We start from the raw sequence: 23,976 nt of genomic DNA, 5'->3' as shown, positions 1-23,976 counted from the left end.
TTTTTCCCAAATATTTCCCAGGCCAAGATAAAAGAAGGTATATTTGTTGGACCCCAAATAAAAAAGTTGATAAATAATGACCAATTCAAAGGACTATTGTCACCAGTTGAGGCAGCAGCGTGGGATTCCTTCGAAATGGTCGTACAAAAGTCCAAACTACGAGAAGATAGTGAGCGACTTAATCAAAAATTATGCAGAAATGGGTGGTTATTCAAAACTTATTTAATTGAATTATATAAAATTACATAAATTCCTTATTTATTTATTTTTCTTCTTTCTAAAAACGACATGAAAATTGACTTTTTACTTAACAGAAACAGCGCATAGTTAGATATCCCACCCCTACTTTACACACTACATACGCATATACATACGTATACATTGACTTTGCGCGACTTGGATATATTTATTTGATCATCTACAACTTTCATATTTATCCATGGATTTTGTTCGTTTGTAGCTTAGTTTTTTATAAAGAAACAGGACTTCATATAAAATAAAAATTAAAAAATATCTTTTGTTTTAAAATTTTTTCCTTCCCAAAATTTTTTTTTTTTGTATTTTTTCATAAAAAAATTTAAAAGCACGTGATTAATCAATTTCTCAGAAATTATAAGGCCTATGGAAACATGGAATAGAGAATATTTTTAGGAAATATTATTCACTTTTATTTTCTATAATTTGCAGTAAGATTGCTCAACCGGTCAGTGAGATATACATGATTAAATCAAGACACCTTTTTTTTTGGTCGAATAACCGTAAATTGCAAATATCTCAAAAACGTATCCATAAAAAAAAATTTATTCGATTTTCGAAATCAGCGAGCGATTCCACGTACAAATTGGATAGTGGCGTTCATGGAACATTTTTGCTGTAAACCAGTGTATTTAAACAGCAACTATTAAGCTAGGGTTCTCTGACGTGTGTGTCTGGGTTTTAGCTGTCGATTTTGCAATAACATACGATGAATGTTGAACAAAACATTATGGAATACAATGAGCCCTACGATTCTGTACTGTAGTACAGTATGAAGTGTCTAAATTTGAGATTTTAAGTTAGAGACAATTTATGAGACTTGAGACGATTTTGTTATTTTGTAAGTGACAGTCACAAAATCTATTACATTTCATTACTCACAGATGTTTTTATACTTGAATGAAAATAAATGTGTGGATAACAAATATTAAATTGTTTATAACATAGTCAAAAAACATAATTATCAATAAAAATAAATATATATGTATGTTGAGTTTGTTTCATAATATTAACGAAATTTATGTGAAATTGATTTATTTTTACACCGCTTACGCGACTATAGCCGAGTTAACAACAGCGCGCCAGCTGTTTCTTCTTTTTGCTACGTGGCGCCAATTGGATACTCTAAGCGTATACAGGTACAGCGTCGAATACTTTCAGAGCTGGAGTGTTTTCGTCCATAGCTCTACACCATATAGTAGGACGGGAATTATGAGTGACTTATAGAGTTTGGTTTTTGTTTGTCGAGGGAGGACTTTGCTTTTCAATTGCCTACTCAGTCCGAAGTAGCACCTTTTGGCAAGAGTTATCCTGTGTTTCCAGGCTGACATTGTTGGTGGTGTTTATGCTGGTTTCAAGATAGACGAAATTATCTACGACTTAAAAGTTATGACTGTCAGCAGTGACGTGAGTGCCAAGTCGCGAGTGCAACGACTGTTTGTTTGATAACAAGAGATATTTCGTCTTGCCCCCACTGCCAGACCCATTTGTGTTGCTTCCTTGTCCAGTCTGGAGAAAGCAGAACTAATGGCGCGGGTGTTGAGGCCGATGATATCAATATCAACGGCATACGCCAGCAACTGTACACTCTTATAGAAGATAGTACCTTCTCTATTTAGTTCTGCAGCTCGAACTATTTTCTCCAGAAGCAGGTTGAAGAAGTCGCACGATAGGGAATCGCCTTGTCTGAAACCTCGTTTGGTATCGAACGGCTCGAGGGGGGACCCCTTCCTGATTCTGACGAAGATTTTGGTATTAGTCTAGAGTTGCTTGCAAAATATAAAAAATCGACAATTGATTAATATCTATGATGATCTCTATTCAGTATATTCAAAATGGCAGACAAGTGTTTTTTTGGTTTTGTGACCTGCTAACTACCAGGTAATATTTTGAGACTATCGCTAGAGACTGTTTATTGAATAGTAACTAGTCACAATTTGAGATTTTACTTCAAAATGTCTCAAATAGAGACTGGTTACAGAATCCCGCTATAAATTTGGTATTAAATTAACTTACACTACAAGTAATAGACTCACTTGGATTTATTACCAGATATTGTTCGCTTTAGCGAACATTGCATTGAAATCATCCTGAAATGATATAAATTCATATCTATATGTGACCAAAGATTTTTGTTACATTTAGTTTATGTAAACGGAAGGATTATATTAGAAATATGAGGTTTGGATTAAGGTCTATATAAAAAGGTTAGATCAAGACCTAATAAAAAATTAACATTTTAATTAAACTTCCTGGGTCACTCTTTTAAACCAAATACCCCACGGTGCTATTATCTTAAATACACCTGAGTACTGATCAGCAAATCTTTACAGATACGAGATCAAATAAAAAAAAACTTTGTCTTCGAAAAACTTACAAACAGTTCAAAGAAATTTGATTGTTCTTTTACTCACCCGCAGGTGAAGTAAACATGACCCATAAACTATGTGGACCATTCTTCGGAAGTATAGGTAATACAAATAATTTTGAATTGTTTATGTTACCTATTTTAAAATCCTTTAATGTCATCATTGGTTATGATACCCTCAAAGAATAGGGAGCAGTCACTCCCACATCGACATACTACTGCCACTAAAACAAAATATCTCCTAAACAAGTAAATAGTAATCAAGAAACCTCCTATAAAAATTATGTAAAGGAAATGAACTGTCGAAGCAGTCTCCGTCAGTGACACAACAGAACAACGATACAACAAAACAAACTTTTCAACAGCCTATGGAAAATATGAATTTACTAGGTTGCCATTCGGTAATGATGTTCTCAAAGCCCCGCGGAAAATCGTGCTACGTTCATATAATTACTTATATTATATATATAATTATACTAAAGAAGAAAATTTACATAATATTGAAGAGGTGTTCACGCTTTTGAATAAAGCAAATTTAAAAGTCAATTCGGAAAAATCTAAATTGTTTAGAACAGATGGATAGAGGCCGTGCTGCGCACCAGGATCGCCGAGACCAGGGTGTGTGAAACAAAGATCCGTCTGGGTGCGACAAGAGGCTGTCCACACGGAGGTGTGCTATCACCCCTGCTATGGAGCCTTGTCGTGGACGAACTATTAGTATTGCTAACTGACAATGGGATCCGCTGCCAAGGGTACGCGGACGACATTGTGATAATAGCAAGAGGAAAATTTCAGGATACTCTCTGCGACCTAGTGCAACGNTTTTCAAAGCAATTTTCGTAGTTACATACATATGTATATAACAAACTTTCATAATATTATTAAAAAAATTAAATATATTACAATAGTGATAAATGTACATTAATCGTACATTTTATCATTCAAAACTTATTTAAGTATCACATGTTTCATGACCAAACGTGTTTATGTTCGCTTTCTCGAATTCAAATCATATTATCACTTATCATTAATAACATGTGCGCGCTGCTCATATGTACATAAATATGCTCGCATGACATTGGCACACAAATAATGCATACACAATTACATTAGATATGCGTTCATATGTAGATATGTCACCCGCAAAAACTACAAACATTGCTTTACAAAAACAACAATCGTTTATATCGTTATATGCGTACACATCTAAATATGTACGTATGACATTCCCACGCACGTAATCCATACACAACATACATACTTATGCGATCACATGTAGATATGTATGTCACTGGCATAAACTAAAAATATTGTTCTACAAAAACAACAAACGTCCCAAATAGCATCAGCAGCGTCACAAGTCAATGTGGCAGGTAAATAGTGGATGCCCAAATTTGTAGAAAAGTACACAACAACAATATTTTCATTCATGAACGCAAGCGACTTTTAACAGGCAAACTTGCTTCATTCATAAAAATAAACACCATGACATCTGACCGTGCATGCCTCTGCCGACAAGCGTCTTTTCGCGACGATGTCAAAAGCTAAAAATCAGAAATTGAACAATTTCTGATATTTGTATGAGAAGGAAAAAGTGACAACGCCGCAAATATAAGTATTCAAATATATTAGAATAAAATTGACACATAAGTAGATTATTTGTCGATTTTCAAGTCTAGAAATGTGCCAAAGAAAATATTCAATATTCTTCCTCTGATTTATGTGTACAGTGAATCACGTTTAAGTAGTACTCCGCTTAAATGAAAATCAAATTCCTCCTTCAACACTCTTAACAGAATATATTATATCTTGCTGCATMTCACGGTTTGTTTTTTGAAATACATAGAAATTATTGTTTTAAGTACCACTAGCTTAAGTATCCGCACTCGCCTATGTGCCATATTATATTCTTATTTTTAACAAACCACAAAAATCTGTATCTTAGATTGTTGCATATAACCGAGATTGACTGTATTTGTCAGGAAGGTAAAAAATATTTGTACGCGGCTTGCAAAAATCTGCGTCGATATGTATTTAAGTTCACACACAAACATACATATATACTCTGGTTTGTTTGCGAAGCTGTACAGGGGTAAGGGAAGCGGAGACAATCGGCGGCCGTTGGTTTATTTTTTTTCGCACAGCTCGGATTTTCTACCAACAATACAATGTTGTGACGCATTGTCGGCACTTTGACTCTTTGAAAAAAAATGAGCTTCGCCATAGGCTGACCGTGTGAACGGAGATTTCTTATGAAGCATTGAGTGTACATATTTACATGCATATGTTGCATGTAGACAAATTTACAAACATTATGCGTATGGTCTGTCATATTTGTTTACATGCACACATAATTCTATGTACGTATGTATATGAGCACATGTGCGACCGCTAGATCTTTTAAGATGATATCAAAACTTTTAAGGTAAGTGTATAAGTTTAAAACTAATTACCTTAACTTATATYAATTATTTGGATAATAATACAAACTTTATTATATATTTTTAATGATTTTATGGAATCATCATGAAATACATATGCAGATAAATTTTAATAAACATACATACATACTTATGCACATATATACTAAGTATATGCTTTGATACCAAATAATATACGGATCATATGTATATAAATTATGTGCCGAGTCGGTTGCGCATAGAAAATAAACCAATCTCTATGCGTAAATTTGTTTAAAATGGAATTAGCATTACTTTTCTCATTTAACACTGAAAATGCTCAATTCTGCTATTTTCGTGGTGAAACACGCTTATAATTTGTCTGTGGTGAGACTGGCTCATCTCTGCCGAGTACANCAAAACTTTTAAGGTAAGTGTATAAGTTTAAAACTAATTACCTTAACTTATATTAATTATTTGGATAATAATACAAACTTTATTATATATTTTTAATGATTTTATGGAATCATCATGAAATACATATGCAGATAAATTTTAATAAACATACATACATACTTATGCACATATATACTAAGTATATGCTTTGATACCAAATAATATACGGATCATATGTATATAAATTATGTGCCGAGTCGGTTGCGCATAGAAAATAAACCAATCTCTATGCGTAAATTTGTTTAAAATGGAATTAGCATTACTTTTCTCATTTAACACTGAAAATGCTCAATTCTGCTATTTTCGTGGTGAAACACGCTTATAATTTGTCTGTGGTGAGACTGGCTCATCTCTGCCGAGTACAACTTCGAAAAGTTACGATATTTGAAACGTGAACCTTCTCTATGATAAACGTTCTCTGGCTGAACCGATTTGGCTGAAAATTGGTGTGGAGGTAACTTAAAACCAGGGTAAGGACATAGTATACCTTTTACCGCTTTCTGCAAAAATTTCATACAACTCATGAATATGAAAATTATATTTCAAATACTAAACTTTTGTTCAAAATTCATGATTGTAGGCATCATTTGAATACATATTTTCTTCAAACAAAAAACAATAATCTTATATATAAAAATGAATCGCAAAATGTGTTGCTAAGCACATAACTCAACAACGGCTGGAAGAAGGTTCAAAGATGGTTTTTACGGCGAAATTCGAATAAATGTTGGAAAACACCTAAAAACAGCCCTTTTCTTTTTCCCATACATACGAATTAATGTTTGTTTGTTAGTAACGCTAATGCTCAAGAACGGCTGATCCAATCTTGATGAAATTTTCAGAGGTTGTTCGCTGTAGATCGGGGAACCAAAAATTATTTTTTTTTCATACACAATTTTTTTTTTTTGAAATTTATTAAGTGAAAAAGTTATGTGTGTTTCACACAAACTGATCAATTACACATTGAAATTTGTTACGAAACCACGAAGAGGTCGCATTCTTTTTGGCATCAACAAACATTGGCATCCCAAGGCACATGACCGAGTACTCCCAGGATGCGATGACATACGTGCGGTATTATGGATCGCGGTCAATCAGCAAGCGATCGCCACGATGTCGCAGCACGACTTTTCAAACAAGATTTGCCGCACGCACACATTCTTCTTTGGGTGGTGGTTACACCAGATCAAATTGATTGAGTCATTTCTGCAGAAATTCCTGATGCAGAGAAAGATCCAGCATAATAGAAGTGATGAAATCCAATATGGTTCATGAACCTTGCGTACACCATAATTATACTTCGGTTTGTATGTCTAACAATAAATGCACTTAACATGAAATGCATGCAACGAAACGTGTTTTTTTCGGAAATACAAACTGGAAATGATGGATTTCCACTCTTTGGTCATAGCTCATCAGACGACAATGGCAGAGCATTTACCATTCAACTTAGAGGAGTGAATATCGAAGTTGACGACAACACATGGATTGTACTATATTCACTATTATGTTCTAATTCACATTCAAAACTCATATCACTGTTGAGTATTGCAGTTTGGTGAAATCAATAAAATACGTTTGTAAGTACGTCACCAACGGAAGCAACATGGTGGTTATTGGTCTTGAACGATACGGTCGATACGTGAACTGCAATAAAGTGCTTTTTAGGATATTTACTTTAGCAACTCATGAACGTTTTGCGATTTTTATACGTCTCGCAGTTAATTTGGAGAATGGCCAAAGAGTGTATTTCGACCCAGAGAATACAGTACAACCGTTGAAAACACCGCCAGCAACAAAATTAACATTGACGAGTTTTTTCTCAACTTTCGTCAGTGCTCCGTTTGCGAGAATATTTCTCTATACGAAAATACCTTAATATTATAATCCACCCGAAAAACGACGATTGCTTGTAGCTTCGGTTGCTATTGATTAATGTTCTCGGTTCAACTTCATTTGAGTCATTGCGTAGTGTTAATGGTACGATGTGTGCAAGTGTTGGAGAAACACGCAGCAATTACAATTGCTGGAACATGATAATCAATAGAATTAAAGACAGACGATTCGATAGCTATTTCGCATGCCACTGAAGTTCGCAAACTTTTTGCGAAGATAATTTCGCGATAAAAGCCTTCAAAGGCACATCAATTATGGGATACGAACAAAAATGACATTGCCGAAGACATTTTACATCGTGTTCGCTAAGAATTGGAAATGGGTCAATTCCGGTTGATACTTCCGGTGGTTTGATATTAATTCCATCTGCCGTTTATCAATTCACGAAAGATGAACTCATCACGAATGCTCGGATATTGGCTAAATTATCGTAACTATGATTCCTTAAATGCACGCGCAATGTTAGCTGCCAAAAATACCGATGTTGTTGACTCAAACTGGAAGATTCAAAGTCGAATTCCGGGAGACTTGAGCTCATACAAATCTATCGATCGTGACTTGACAATGAAAACGACGCCGTGAATTATCCAGTGGAATTTCTAAATTCTTTGGAGCGGCTTGGTATACCACCTCATCATTTGCGTCTCAAAGTTGGATCTGTCTTTACTATGTTTCGCAATCTTCATGCAACAAAACTGTGTTACGGACCTATCGAATACAAGGGGGGCAGAATGCTTGATTCTACGAATTTCTTTAAGTTCTAACGCTTTGCCATTTCAGTTCAGATGTATTCCGTTTCCAGTGAAAATTGTATTTGAGATGGCAATCAACAGCACACAAGGATAGTCACATAGTGGCATAAATTTGGAAATGTTATGTTTTTCACACGGCCAGATATTGGTAGCGTGCCCTCGAGTTGGAAAACCATCTTTTCTGTACACCGGAACAGAAATAAAAAAATGTTGTTTATCAAGCTGCGTTATATTGAAAAAAAAAAAAAACAAAATGAAATGATAAATTCAACTTTCTTTGCATTTCAAAACACATAATTTCACGCAGGACAACGCCTGCGGGGTTAGCTAGTCGCTAATAAATGTTTTGAAGGCACAAATGTTACTGGCAGTCGTACCAACCCAGAAAAACAATATTTCGATAGATGGGCTTTAGCTCGAAATTTAAGTAAAGAAGTCTTAATATTTTTTTGCTATAATAGTATTATATATGAATAAAATGTACACCCTTACAAAAGAGAACACGTGCAGAAGCGCACAACACTATACACTTTATAAATACATACATCGAATTTCCCTTTTATATACTCAAACCCTTATTTAGTTTACGAACAATTTTATTATACAAAATAACGGCAAACAATTATTACCGACTGTGCTTAACTTATAAACAGCACATCATATAGCNAGCAGCACGTGAACCAAATGCTGGTCAAAGCAACTAAAGCATTAATGGTGTGCAGACGGCTGGCAGGTAAATCCTGGGGCTGTAAGCCAAAGATCGTCAGGTGGTTGTACACCATGATAGTGAGGCCGATAATTACATATGGGGCGGTGTCCTGGGCCTCCGTAGCGTCGCAAGCTTCGGTGGCAATCCAACTATCGAAGSTTCAGCGACTAGCCTGCGTTTGCATGACGGGCGCTATGCGGACCTGTCCGACGGCAGCTCTGGAGGTCCTGCTGGAACTTACACCGCTCCATATAGTGATRGGTSAAGTAGCCAAGCACTCACTTCTGCAGATAACAGCAGAGGGATGCGGCAAAGGCAAGATAATCTCATCCCAGATGATGGAGAGGATAAGTGGCGAYACTCCTATTGCCCTCCTCCCAAAGGACGGCATTACCAAAACAACTCACTTCACGGAAAGGTTTACGGTTACCCTCGGTAGCAAGAGTGAGTGGAACGACCCCACTCTTGAGCAAATGCTAAGGGATAGCACATTGAGGTGGTACACCGACGGCTCGAAAACGTCGAAAAGAATAGGTGCGGGTATTGCAGGTCCGCGTACGAAGTTCTCCATTCCGATGGGAAGTTTTCCGAGTATTTTTCAGGCTGAAGTCTTGGCTATAAGTCGGTGTATAGAGATAAACCTCCACCGCAACTATCGTAACGAGCGAATAGCTATACTTAGCGATAGTCAAGCGGCACTAAAAGCGATCTCCTCCTACGAGATCAAATCGCTATTGGTGCAAGAGTGCAGGGAACGGTTTAAGGTTACCCTCGGTAGCAAGAGTGAGTGGACCCCACTCTTGAGCAAATGCTAAGGGATAGTACATTGAGGTGGTACACCGACGGCTCAAAAACGTCGGAAGGGATAGGTGCGCGTATTGTAGGCCCGCGTACCAAGCTTTCCATTCCGATGGGAAGCTTTCCGAGTATTTTTCAGGCCGAAGTCCTGGCTATAAGTCGGTGTGTAGAGACAAACCTCCACCGCAACTATCGCAACGAGCGCATAGCTATACTTAGCGATAGTCAAGCGGCACTAAAAGCGATCTCCTCCTAAGAGATCAAATCGCTATTGGTGCAAGAGTGCAGGGAACGGTTGAACAACCTGGCTGCAAAGATCCAAGTGCACCTAATTTGGGTGCCCGGCCACAGGGGTATAGCCGGCAACGAACTGGCTGACGAGCTAGCCCGCACTGCAGCCTCCACCAGTATGGTTGGGCCCGAGATGTTCATTGCGGTGGGTCCCCATACTATGAAAGAGCCCAGACAGATAAATAAGAAGAAATAAAGATATTAAAAAAATACTATGTTACACAAATGATTAAACTAAACATGCAAAATTTGCGTATGTAATAAGTACGACCGGCATCCACAAAAACTTAAGTTACAGGCAATACCCATACCTTCGTACCAGAAATACTGCATATAGACATTACAGAAATATCCGGTGAACAATTTATTTCGTGCGTTGACAAATTCTTGAGGAAAAAAAAGAAATCAGTATTGCATATAAGGAACAAATTGATAAACCTTCTACACTATTTTACTGTACCAATTTAGTCATGGACAATGAAACAGCTTTATAAGCTCATTACTCTTAACCATTTGGATACCCCTATTATTGAAAAAATTATGCCTCTAAGTGAAATATCCTGATTACTCTATAAAAGAAATTGTCAACATTGCAGTTAACAGATATAATAACACGATACATTCAGTTAAAAAAATGAAACCAGCTGATTATTCTTTGGAAGTACACAGAGAATTAATTACCAAGATTTAACAAACTTCAGAGAAATAGTTAATTCTGACCTTCGAAGTGAAGTCGCCAGAAACCAAAAAAATACCAAAAATAACAGAAAGATTCATAAATCACATTTAAAATACTGACTGACATTTATTTTTTAGACTCTTACCGTACTAGATAACTGCAACGCTAGTACGAGTACGACACCCCGCTCGTAATAATCAAACAAAGTTTAGGAAAGATTAAAAAATAAATAAAATTATTCGCACTATCTACTTACGAAAAATAAAACAAAACAAGTATTTTAATTCCACAATTAACACATCAACTTTCCGAGATAGATAGTTTATTAAGCCAACCGCGAACAAACAACGAGAGATCAATCAATTGGATAGGATCTGTTTGGAAATGGTTTACAGGAAATCTGAAAACAGCTGCGTACAGTATACCACAAATCAATAAATTATCAAGATAAATAACAAAATATTATATAGTTTTAATACGATTGTGGATTAAATAAGTTAGAATAATAAGGAGTTATTCGCACAAACATTATGTAATAGTAAAAGATAAAATTACAAAAATTGTAATGTCAACTTAGCAAAACAAGAAATTATTCATTCTCTAATTCCCTGCACAATAATATTATCACACGTTCAACAGTAAAATATCTTCAACGAGTTTACTTAGAATTCACCAATCTTTTCATATCCCAAAACGACAGATATGGCATACTTGAAAATGCATTAAAGTAGATGATACTACTATATGCAAGAGAAACCAACCTAAAAAATTAGACAAAACCCATTGCGTTAAATTTAAATAATGTAAATGAGCTAGATTGGATAATGGAGAGTGGAAATTTCTCTAATCGCCATTCACTTGGGAGTGGCCAGAAACGATTCTTTTACATATGGCTCAATCAGCTCACGACTTCCTTTCTTTGACCAAGTATCCCCTTGTTAGCCCAAGAACATCCGAAGGCGAGCTAAAGTGAGAAGGCAAATTATCCCATGCGCTGGGTTTGGGACCCGCCATGTAAAAAAGCACCCCCAGTGAAAAGCAACAACCAGCCACGGAGGATATAACCCTCTTTTGATGACGACCATGGCAAACGAAATAAGGACTACGAGTTGAGGGCATGCACCTGGAATGTCCGGTCCCTTAATTGGGAAGGTGTCGCAGCCCAGCTGGTTGATGTCCTCGTGAAAATAAAGGCTGACATCACCGCCGTCCAAGAAATGCGATGGACGGGACAAGGACAGAGACGACTAGGTCCTTGTGGCATTTACTACAGTGGCCATATAAAGGAGTGCAAGTTTGGTGTGGGATTCGTGGTGGGAGAGAGACTCCGTCGCCGAGTACTATCATTCACCCCGGTGAATGAACGTCCAGCCAAAATCCGCATCAAAGCGATGTTCTTCAACATGTCGCTGATTTGCGCCCACGCCCCGACGGAAGAGAAGGACGATGTGACAAAAGATGCCTTTTATAAGTGCTAGGAGCGCACTTATGAGAGCGGCCCCGCCACGATGGCGACTTTAACGCCAGGGTGGACAAAGAAGGTATCTTTGGCACTACGGTCGGTAGGTTCAGTCTCCACGACGAAATATCCCCAAATGGATTGAGGCTGATCGACTTCGCCGGGGCCTGAAATATTGTTATGTGTAGTACCAAATTCCAGCATAAGAAGATTCAACAAAATACCTGGCTGTCTTCGGATCGAAAAACCACCAACCAGATCGATCATGTTATGATAGACGGAAGTCTCCAGTTTTTTAGATGGGCGTGCGCTCCGAGGTCCTAACATCGACTCGGACCACTATCTTGTTGCAGCGAAGATTCGCACGCGCCTCTGTGCAGCWAAAAACTTACGCTATCAAACACAAGGAAGGTTCGACGTCGAGAAGCTGCAATCACAACAGACAGCCGAAAGATTTTCTACTCGGCTTGCATTCCTAATCTCTGAGAGCACTCGTCAACAACTCGTTATAAGGGAACTGTGGGACGGCATTTCAAACTCCTTATGTACAGCTGCAACCGAAACCATTGGTTTTTCGGAAAGTGCAAAAGGACAGCTGGTACGACGAAGAGTGCCGTGTCGCAGCGGAGAGAAAACAGGCTGCCTACCTCGCAACGTTACGACCGATCACAACACGTGCGAGATGGGATAGATACCGAGAGTTAAATAGGGAATCGAGACGCATTTTCAGACAGAAAAAGAAAGATCCCGAAATGCGTGAGTATGAAGAGCTTGATAATCTGGCCGACAGGGGTAATGCTCGAAAATTCTACGAAAAAATGCGGCGGCTTACAGAAGGTTTCAAGACCGGAGCATAGCCTTGTAGAACCCCCAAGGGTGATCCAGTCACCGATTCCCAGAGCATACTTACATTATGGAGGGAACACTTCTCCAGCCTGCTGAATGGCAGTGAACGCACAACGTCAGGAGAAGGCGAATTCCAAATCGCAGACGTTGCATCGCCCCATCATGAAGAAGTTCGAATAGCAGTTACCCGCTTGAAGAACAACAAAGCGGCGGGGGCCGATGGATTGCCGGCCGAGCTATTCTAACACGGCGGCGAATAACTGACAAGGAGCATGCATCAGCTTCTTTGTAAAATATGGTCGGACGAAAGCATGCCCATCGATTGCAATTGAAGTGTGCTATGCCCAATTCTTAAGAAAGGAGACCCCCCAATCTGCGCCAGCTACCGTGTGTGAAAGATTAAAGCCCACCGTCAACAAACTGATTGGACCTTATTAGTGTGGCTTTAGTCCTGGCAAATCAACAAACGACCAGATATTCACCATGCGATGATATTGATAGCATCGGCCTCAACACCCGCACCGTTAGTTCTGCTTTCTCCAGACTGGACAAGGAAGCAATGCAGATGGGTCTGGCAGTGAAAGAGGTTGAGACGAAATATCTCCTGTCATCAAACAAACCGTCGTTGCACTCGCGACTTGGCTCTCACGTCACTGTTGACAGTCATAACTTTGAAGTCGTAGATAATTTCGTCTATCTTGGAACCAGCGTAAATACCATCAACAATGTCAGCCTGGAAATCCAACGCAGGATAACTCTTGCCAACAGGTGCTACTTCGGACTGAGTAAGCAATTGAGAAGCAAATGGTGCATAGGCTTGGACGATAATAACAACTGATGAGTCGACGTTGCGAGTTTTCTTGATAAAAGTTCTGCGAAAGATTTATGGTCCTTTGCGCGTTGGCCACGGCGAATACCGCATTCGATGGAACGATGAGCTGTACGAGATATANAAAGAACTTAACTAGACCACCAATCGAAGTCAGAAAAAAGGAAGAGAATTTATCCGAATTTAAATAACACCATGTATCTCAGAGTTTTGTTTATTGAGATTTAAAAGTTTTATATAGGAAGTAGATTTGTAGGCCGATTTGGCCACTTTTCACAATGTGAATTACGAATGATGGAGTCGTGTGTAGAAGAGTCTGATTGCCATTCACTTGGAAGTAGCCAGAAACGATCCTTTTACATAAGACTCAAGCAGCTCACGACTTCCGATATTAGACCAAGTATCCTCTGGGTAGCCAAAGAACATCCATTTGAAGGCGAGTTAAAGTGAGTGAACCATAATTCCCTAGGGTTGTGTGCTGGGTTTGGGACCAAGTATCCTCCACGTAAAAACGTCCCGAATGAAATCGAAACAAGAGGCTCTGAAGAGAAACCTCCCTTTTGATGACGATATAAGGGCTTGCACCTGCAATGTCCGGTCCCTTAAATTGGGAAGGTGCTGCTCCCCATCTGGTTGATGTCATCGTAAAAATAAAGGGTGACATCACCACCGCTACTCATGTAAGGGGTTTATTGGAATAAGCTGTAAAAGAGATTTAAATATCACTTCAAAAATTATTAAATATATAAATTAATAATTAAATAATATAATTAATTAAAATAATATTTTTCGGTCGTCACTGATCCGCGCTCTAACGCTACACTACTAGCTGCGGCGCGGTTAACCATGGCCACCGAAGCTCCTTGAGCAGTGCCAACAGCTCCGTCTAGTGACACGCAACCACTGACTTCGGAACCTCAATAAATGCCGTGCGCTTTATGTCACCGCCGACATTGGTTGCCACACTGTATCATCTTCAAGATACACATAAATACAATACAGTGACATCTCAGCACCTCCAGCAGGTCACATGGTTATTGCCTGAATTTTCTGGGGCCTACTCTTCTCATGAGGGAGTGTACGAGACGTTATCAGTGCCAGATATGCTTGCGTATCCATCATAAGCTGCTATCCCATCGCCGGACTTGACGTCGGGCGTCAAGCTACCGCAACGGTGAAGGCTAGTATTCTATGATAGGCAAATGAGCCTCATCCCGCGACCTCAACATACACACCACACTAGCACACAACACACTAGACACAACATCGACTCAGACTAACAACTCTTCCTGATTCCTCACTCAAAAAGGTTAATAAAATGGGAGGACAACAGGATCGTGTACTCGATTCGTTTAAGCAGTTTTATATACACGACGTTCGAAACCAAGAGTGATCATAATATGATATTATCACGTCACTTTTGACTGCAAAATCTCGTTTTCTGGGTTTACAATCTTTCAAAATCGATTTTTTAAGTAAAAAAATATTGGGTACATACCCTCAATAATATACCCACGTACATATAAACTCGTCTTTTTCTTTATTTGATTAAGTGTTAAGGTGAACTAAAAAGGCGAGTGAACTCTATTACAACAATCATATTTGATATCTTGTTCACTTATACTATACGTCATAAACTCAATTCATGACTACATTATTCTTAATGTCCCAAGAATATGTACATAATTGCATTAACAAAAGGGTTTGTGTTCCTTTTTTGACTATGTTACCGTGATACTACTACATACGAACAAAAAATAGTAATACTTTGTTCATAACTGTAAAATTCTTAATTTATTCTTCAAAATCTATAATATGTCGTCCCCTCAAAGTAATCCCCCTTGCCCCTATACACTTCTGTCAACGCTCTTTCTAATCCTCGAAACAGTTGTTAAAGTCAATTTTCGGAATAGCCTTCAATGCGCATAGCAATTAACGTTTGATATCTTTGATTTTAAAACGGTTCCCCCAGAATGATCGTTTGAGTTTGCTGAACAGCCAGAGGTCAGGCGAATACGAAAAACTCACGAAGAATCAATGCAGAATGCGACGGTGCATTATCGTGGTGATAATCGAAGAAAACTGTAAACATACCCTTGACTGCTGACCTGCTTCAAGGTGTTTTTTTGTCTTCGGCTCACCTTTGTCACGATATTCAGCCGACTAATCGTCTGTTTGCCGGTGGTAAGCGTCCAATACACATCGCCAGTAATAATATATGTATTCCATGATGTGTTGGTAGTCGGAAAACATTTCACAAGCATGACGTTGTTTTTCGAGTGGTTTTGGAATCAATCTTTCTTTTTTGTTAGGCCCTCTTTGAATAATTTGTATCAATCACACACAATTGCTTGCGACAAACAATAATCACCGAAGGCCTTTTCCAACATTCTGAATGTGCGGCACTAGAAATTTGATTCCACACAAAAGTTTTAATGGAACTTCTTTGTTGAATATTGTCATTAAAGTATCCCTTATATATACTCACACCCTTATTTAGTTTACGAACAATTTTATTATACAAAATAATGGCAAACAATTATTACCGACCGTGTTTGAATGATAAATATCATATCATATAGCTGTGCTAAGGCAAATAAAATATAGTTTTGAGATACAGTTTTCCAATGTCAATAAATATTACGACTAAAATATTTACGTAAGTGTTATTCTATATCTAATATTTTAATTATATATTAGTTATATCTTACAACTTGCAGTAAATAAGAACATTACACATTAAAAGGAAGCTTCCACCAGGTATGTACCGTCCATTGGCTGATTGTTTTCATTGTTTTGAACATTGCCTGAAGCCGGCATATACTTTCCGCAAGCCTGCAATAAATAATTTGGATTGAACTTTAACAAAAAAAATTAAAGTTACAGTTATGTTTTATCCACATTACAAAGTATAAAAATAATTAAACGACATGATGCAACCACGTAAGCCAGTAAAAGAACTTAACTAGACCACCAATCGAAGTCAGAGAAAAGTTTTGTTTACTGAAATTTTAAATTTTATATAGGAAATAGGCGTGGATGTTATCCGATTTCGCCACTTTTCACAATGTGACATACGAATGATGGAGTCATGTGCAGAACTTCACGAAAGTGACGAAAGTTCTCTGATTGCCATTTACTTGGGAGTAGCCAGAAACGGTTATTTTATGTAAGACTCAAGCAGCTTACGACTTCCGGTATCAGACCAAGTATCCTCTGGGTAGCCAAATAACAACCGTTTGAAGGCGAGCTAAATTGAGTGAACCATCCCTCCTCAGGTTTGTGCGCTGGGTTTTGGGACCAAGTATCCGCCAAGTAAAAAACGTCTGCAATAAAAACGAAACAACAGCCTCCAATGGAAAACCCCTCTTTTGATGACAATTTAAAGGCATGCACCTAGAATGTCCCTTAAATTGGGAAGGTTCTTCTGCCCATCTGGTTTATGTCTTCGTTTTAGTGAAGGCTGACATCACCGCCGTGCAAGAAATGCGATGGACGGAACAATGACTGAAGTGAGTAGGTCCTTGTGGCATATCAATTGATATGAATATCATTTTGCGAATTCTTATGAATTCATGCAAAATTGATAAAATTATTTTTAATTTATGCAATTCTCCAAGCAATTTTTGTAGTTAATGAGCAAATGAGCTACTTTTTAAATATTTCTTATCTTTGATAACGTGAAATAATTTCATATGTATGCATATATTTGCTATATATGTATCTACATACATATATTATATGATATATTTATTATCACCGCCGTCCAAGAAATGCGATGGACGGGACAAGGACAGAGACGAGTAGGTCCTTGTGGCATTTACTACAGTGGCCATATAAAGGAGTGCAAGTTTGGTGTGGGNACTTGGAATATCCAATTGGCGCCACGTAGCGAAAAGAAGAAACGACTGGCGCGCTGTTGTTAACTCGGCTATAATCGCGTAAGCGGTGTCTACTCCAATTAAGAAGAAAGAGAAATGAACTAGAACGAATAACATCAAAAAACATTATTTCAATTAGTACAAGCGTTGTAGCAATTTTTGTTGCAGTAACACTATCGATAGCTTTGTATAACTTAAACCAAGAAACAGTAATTCATTATTTAATAATTAGTAATCAGCGAGACGCTGTTGCTTAAGAAGAGGGGAGTTAGCATAGTTAAAAAAATATACCAACAACAAAGTAGCCATAGGAAACAAAATACATCAGAAATTCAATTCAGCAATATTCTGCAAATAAACAATTTCATGGTTGCTCAAAGTTCACTTCCTAAAATTACAATAAGAACCTGTTTCGTCGGCACTAAACCAGAGCAGAAGGCGCGCCGCCGTAATGTAAGCCATTTCTTGACCAAACTGATGTTTGCAATGATTATCATAACTGAGTATATACAAATAAGTACTAGTAAGAAAGAATTCGTACATACTTATGTAAGTTTAATTTTACAGTAAATAAGCAAAATTTTGTATAAAAGGAAATTGTTCGATAAACTAATTGAGAGCAACTTTGCAATTCAAATAGCGTGTTTCAATTGTACGGTGGCCGGCCCATAACTTAAATATGTATATACATATATAACTATGAATGGAGTCATGTGTAGAACTTCACGAAAAGGACAGTTCTCTGATTGCCATTCATCTGGGAGTGGCTAGAAATTATTATTTTACATATGGCTCAAGCAGTTCACGACTTCTTGCTCTAGACCAAGTATACACTGGGTAACCAAAGAAGATCCCTTTGAAGCGAGCTGAAGTGAGAAGACGAAATATCCCCTCCACAGGGTTGTGGACTGGGCTTGGGACCCGCCACGTAAAAACGCCCCCAATTAAAAGTTACAAACAGCCTCGGATGAGAAACGGACTGAGGATAACGATTTGTTCGGTGAAAGCTGACATCACCACCATCCAAGAAATTCGATGGATGGAACAAGAACTGAGGTGAGTAGGTCATGTGGCATTTACTACAGTGATTTCATATAAGAGCGCAAATTCGGTGTGGGATTCGTAGTGGGAAAGAGCCTCCGTGGCCGAGCACTGTCATTCCACATACTGGCAAGAGACAGAAAGTCAGAATTTCCCTTGGCAACACAAGTGTTAAAAACACAAACGTATGTTGACGATATCCTCTCTGGAAGCAACAGTCTTCCACAAGCATACGAGTCCCTATCACAGGTAATAAATGCCCTCAACACCGCATAATTTCCCTTAAATAAGATCACAGCTAATCACTTAAAACAATATACCTACCGACAATTTATTAGACTATTGAAACCTCTTAGCTGCTTTCAAAAATGGTCCCAGTTTGATAATAATGTGAACGACATTTCGCCGATACAAATTACACGGTGGGTTAACTTTTACCCTCAATACAAAGTGGATCTACACGTCTTCTGCGACGCTTCTGAAAAGATATCATTTGCCCATATCTATGTACCGCACACACAAGCCACCTCCTAGTAGCAGGAGCAAAAGTTGCCCCTCTAAAACCGGAAAGTCTACCACTACTTGAACTCTGTGGCGCTCAGCTACTAGCAAAACTAGTTTCCATGGTGCAGACCAACTCAATACACAAATAAAAACTATATCTATGGTACGATGCCGAAATAGTTCTAGCCTGGTTTAAAATATATATTTCTAATCGTACGTTTTAAATACTGGATCAAGTAGGATCAGCCACTTGGCTACCTGTAGATAGTGCTGACAATCCTTCTGATTGAGGTCCAGTCTTGTATGATAAGTGTTGATTTTCCGACTTTCTGGGGTAATTATGTTGCGCATGGACAATTGTGACCAAGGAAGATTCTGTTAAACATAGAGAGCGATTCCAATAGAGGGTGATGGTGGGGAGGTGCAAGGATTAGAGTGCAAATAAAGTCGGAAAAACAACACTTATCATACAACACTGGATGACACTGACATCACTGAACGATTTTCGTTCCCTCCAGCCCTACAGGTATTTTATGTGATCAAGTTCATAGAGCGGCTTAAACTGAAGGTTAATGGAGCAACTTACATTCAATTACATTGACGCACCAAGCCTTACAAAAGCAAAGGTCGTTCTCATTGCACCAACTCAAACGCGCTACTTCAGCCGCGACATATTATTACTAAGAGAATCGAAACCTATTGATAATAAAAGCTCACTCTTAGTTTTAAACCCATTTCTAGACACGAAAGGTCTTCTTCGTCCGAATGGTCGGCTTGCTAATTCAAGCGTAACATATAATGAACGCCACCCTACTATACATTTATACTAATATACTAAATGTTCATAAATATAATATATGAACCTGAAAGTTTTATTACATTATTATTGAATTATATATAGAACATTATATTTTTGACACATGTAAACAATAAGTTAAATAAAGAGTATATGTATAGAGTCCACTAAATGTCAAATACAATGGTAAGCAATAATATTGTAAAATGTAACTTGCGTATAAAAATTAAACAAGTAAGGAAGGGTTAAGTTCGGGTGTCACCGAACATTTTATACTCTCGCATGACTCTCGCAAAATATCTCAATTTTTGCTCAAGTTACAGCTTGAACGGATAGACAGACATCCGGATTTCAACTCTACACGTCAAACTGATCACATTGGTATATTTAACCATACATCTGACGATATATACCGTTATTAGCAACTTTATTGCGAGAGTATAAAAATTATGCCCTCTGAATTACATGAAAATATCTGAGAGATTTACCAATATTTTCGGGTCAAAATTAGGTTAGGTTAGGTTAAGGTGAAGGTTAAGCACGGAGTTCTTCGAGTTCAATATCAGAGACTTTGAAAAGATATAATCCGATCACGACAATTTTTCCACAGGGGATACCTCAGCTCAAATACCGTATTTTTGTAAAATTTTATTCAGGTATCATCATTGGATCCTAATGTATATATTATATAGAGAAGGCATCAGATGGAATTCAAAATAGCGTTATATTGGAAGAAGGCGTGGTTGTGAACTGATTTCACCCATATTTCGTACATGTCATCAGGGTGTAAATAAAATATTATATACCGAATTTCATTGAAATCGGTCGAGTAGTTCCTGAGATATGGTTTTTGGTCCATAAGTGGGTGACGCCACTCACATTTTCAATTTTAAAAGAAAGGCTAGGAGTAGCTTACCTCTGCCATTTCTTTCGTAAAATTTAGTATTTCTGGCGTTTTTTTTTTAGTCGGTTAACGCACTTTTAGTGATTTTCAACATAACCTTTGTATGGGAGGTGGGCGTGGWTATTATCCGATTTCTTCCATTTCTTCCATAAACTGTATATGGAAATGCCTGAAGGAAACGACTCTATAGAGTTTGGTTGACATAGCTATAGTAGTTTATGAGATATGTACAAAAAACTTAGTAGGGGGCGAGGCCACGCCCACTTTCCCAACTAAATTACCTCCAAATATGCCCCTCTCTAATGCGATCCTTTGAGCCAAATTTCACTTTAATATCTTTATTTATGGCTTAGTTATGACACTTTATAGGTTTTCGGTTTTCGCCATTTTGTGGGCGTGACAGTGGGCCGATTTTATTAACCTTCTTATGGAGCCAAGAAATACGTGTACGAAGTTTCATCTCAATTCTTACTCAAGTTACAGCTTGCACGGACGGACGGACAGACGGACAAACATACATCCGGATTTAAACTCTACTCGTCACCCTGATCACTTTGGTATATATAACCCTATATCTGACTCTTTTAGTTTTAGAACTTGCAAACAACCGTTATGTGAACAAAACTATAATACTCTCCTTAGCAACTTTGTTGCGGGAGTATAAAAATCATTGCCTATCGAAAAACAACTCATAAACTAAAGTATACTATACATACTATAAATATACAAATTATACATACTCCAAATGTTAATGAACTCAAACAGTAACCGATAAGAAAGAATCATGCGATTGTACGTAGAATATGTGTATAAGTGCATTAAATCCACTAATTTAAAGAGTTGTTAAAAATCAATGCGTTGGCAAATAAATATAAATAAAATACATATTTACACATGTGTACATTAAGCAGGCTCATTTATACATATGTACCTAGCTAAGAGATTATTTTAAGGAAATCTTTTGACGAAAGGAATTTCAATAAAGACGTTTATAATCAAACGCGAACTCTCAGAATGCAGCACAAACAAAATATTTTTCTGTACACTAATGCTCATGCTATATATGGTCCGCCAATAGTATTTCATAACCATTGGCATTTTCATGTGCAAGATCTGCTCTATGCATTAGCAGAAAATGTGAACGCAGATTATGGCTTCCACCTGAACGCTGCAATTTCGCTCTGCCTTTCTTTAAACTAATAAACCATTTTATGAATATATATTACAAAGCTAATTAAAACAATATTTTTCAACAGATATATATTGATATCGGTATGCCAACTGCACCAACTACCCTACCAGCTGAGGCGCGAGCAACCATCGCCACCGAAGTGCCCTTAGCAGTGTCAACTGCTCCGTCTCGTGACACGCAACCACTGACTTCGGAACCCCAATAAATGCCGTGCGCTTTATATCACCGCCGACATTGGTTGCCACACTGTATCATCTTCAAGATATACATAAATACAATATAGTGACATCTCAGCACCGCCAGCAGGTCACATGGTTATTGCCTGAATTTTCTGAGGCCTAACCATCTCAGGCGGGAGTGTACGAGACGTTATCAGTGCCAGATACTCTTGCGTCTCCATCATATGCTGCTATTTCACCGCTGGATCCGACGTCGGGCGGCAAGCTACCGCAACGGTGAAGGCTAGTATTCTAGGATAGGAAAAAGGCCTCATCCGGCGACCTTAACATACACACCAAACTAGCACACAACATCGACTCAGACTCACAACTCTAACTGATTCCTCACACAAAAAGAGGAATAAAATGGCAGGACAACAGGATCGCGTACTCCATTCGTTTAAGTAGTTTTATATACACGACGTTCGAAACCAAGAGTTATCATATCACGTCATTTTTGACTGCAAAATCTCGTTTTCTGCGTTTACAATCTTTTAAAATCGATTTTTTTAAGTAAAAAAATATTGGGTACATACCCTCAATAATATACCCACGTACATATACACTCATCTTCTTCTTCATTTGACTAAGTGTTAAGGTGAACTAAAAAGGCGAGTGCACTCTATTACAACAATCATATTTGATATCTTGTTCACTTATACTATACGTCATAAACTCAATTCATGACTACATTATTATTAATGTCCCAAGAATATGTACATAATTGCATTAACAAACAGGTTTGTGTTCGCTTTCTGACTGTTTTACCGTTGACATACTACTAAGAAAAAAAAAAATAGTAATACTTTATTCATAACTGTAAAATTCGGAATAGCCTTCAATGCGCATAGCAATTAACGTTTGATATCTTCAATTGACTCAAAACGGTTTCGCCAGAACGGTCGTTTGAGTTTGCTGAACAGCCAGAGGTCAGACGAATACGGAAAATTCACGAAGAATCAATGCAGTATGCGATGGTGCATTATCGTGGTGATAATCGAAGAAAACAACCTGACGGTTGACCTGCTTCAAGGTGTTTTTTTGTCTTCGGCTCACCTTTGCCACGATAATCGGCCGACTAATCGTCTGTTTGCGGGTGGTAAGCGTTCAATACTCATCGCCAGTAATAATATATGTATTTCATGACGTGCTGGTAGTCGGAAAACATTTCACAGGCATGACGCTGTTTTTGTCTGACCTGGACGTGGTTCCTCGTCAACGCGTTCTCGACTCTCTTTAAATAATTCGTATCAATCAGACACAATTGCTTGCGACAAACAATAATCACCGAAGGCCTTTTCCAACATTCTGATTGCATCGGCACTAGAAATTTGATTCCATACAAAAAATTTAATGGAACTTCTTTGTTGAATAATTTCATTCATCGTAAAAATTGCCACATACTAATCTATACATATAAAAGAAAGTTGTGGTGTTTGGCGGAAAATTGGTGAGAAGGTAGCTTAGAACCAGGGTAAGGACATATAATATCTTTATGTTAAAATTTAATACAACTCATAAATACAAAAATTATATTTAAAATTATAAGCATTTGTCCAAAATTCGTGTTTCTAGGAATTATTTGAATATTTCATTCCTTCAAACAAAAGAAAAAAAAAACAATAATAAAAACTATAAAGAAAACTTCACATCTATATATCGGGTGATTTTTTAAGAGCTTGATAACTTTTTTAAAAAAAAAA

The 23,976-nt window shown here is 37.7% G+C and overlaps 1 protein-coding gene across 5 annotated transcripts in view; it reads right to left on the bottom strand.

Moving 5' to 3' along the window:
• The window catches only part of LOC108969217 (potassium voltage-gated channel protein Shal), a 172,881-nt gene that overhangs the window by 49,484 nt on the left and 99,421 nt on the right, over nucleotides 1-23,976 (bottom strand). For 2 of the 5 annotated variants that reach the window (XM_018933797.1, XM_018933792.1), the window contains one exon: nucleotides 16,233-16,572. The exons of 2 other annotated variants lie outside the window; for them this stretch is intronic. In XM_018933797.1, the coding sequence (XP_018789342.1) occupies nucleotides 16,477-16,572 (96 nt within the window). In that variant the 3' untranslated portion in view covers nucleotides 16,233-16,476. Of the gene's footprint in view, nucleotides 1-16,232; nucleotides 16,573-23,976 lie in introns of those variants that run through there. One more of the 5 variants, XM_018933794.1, reaches the window with a different exon arrangement.

This window comes from Bactrocera latifrons, unplaced genomic scaffold (assembly GCF_001853355.1).
Source record: "Bactrocera latifrons isolate USDA-ARS-PBARC rearing strain unplaced genomic scaffold, ASM185335v1 scaffold_244, whole genome shotgun sequence".
Lineage (NCBI taxonomy): Eukaryota > Metazoa > Arthropoda > Insecta > Diptera > Tephritidae > Bactrocera > Bactrocera latifrons.
This window is presented reverse-complemented; position numbering and strand designations above follow the sequence as displayed.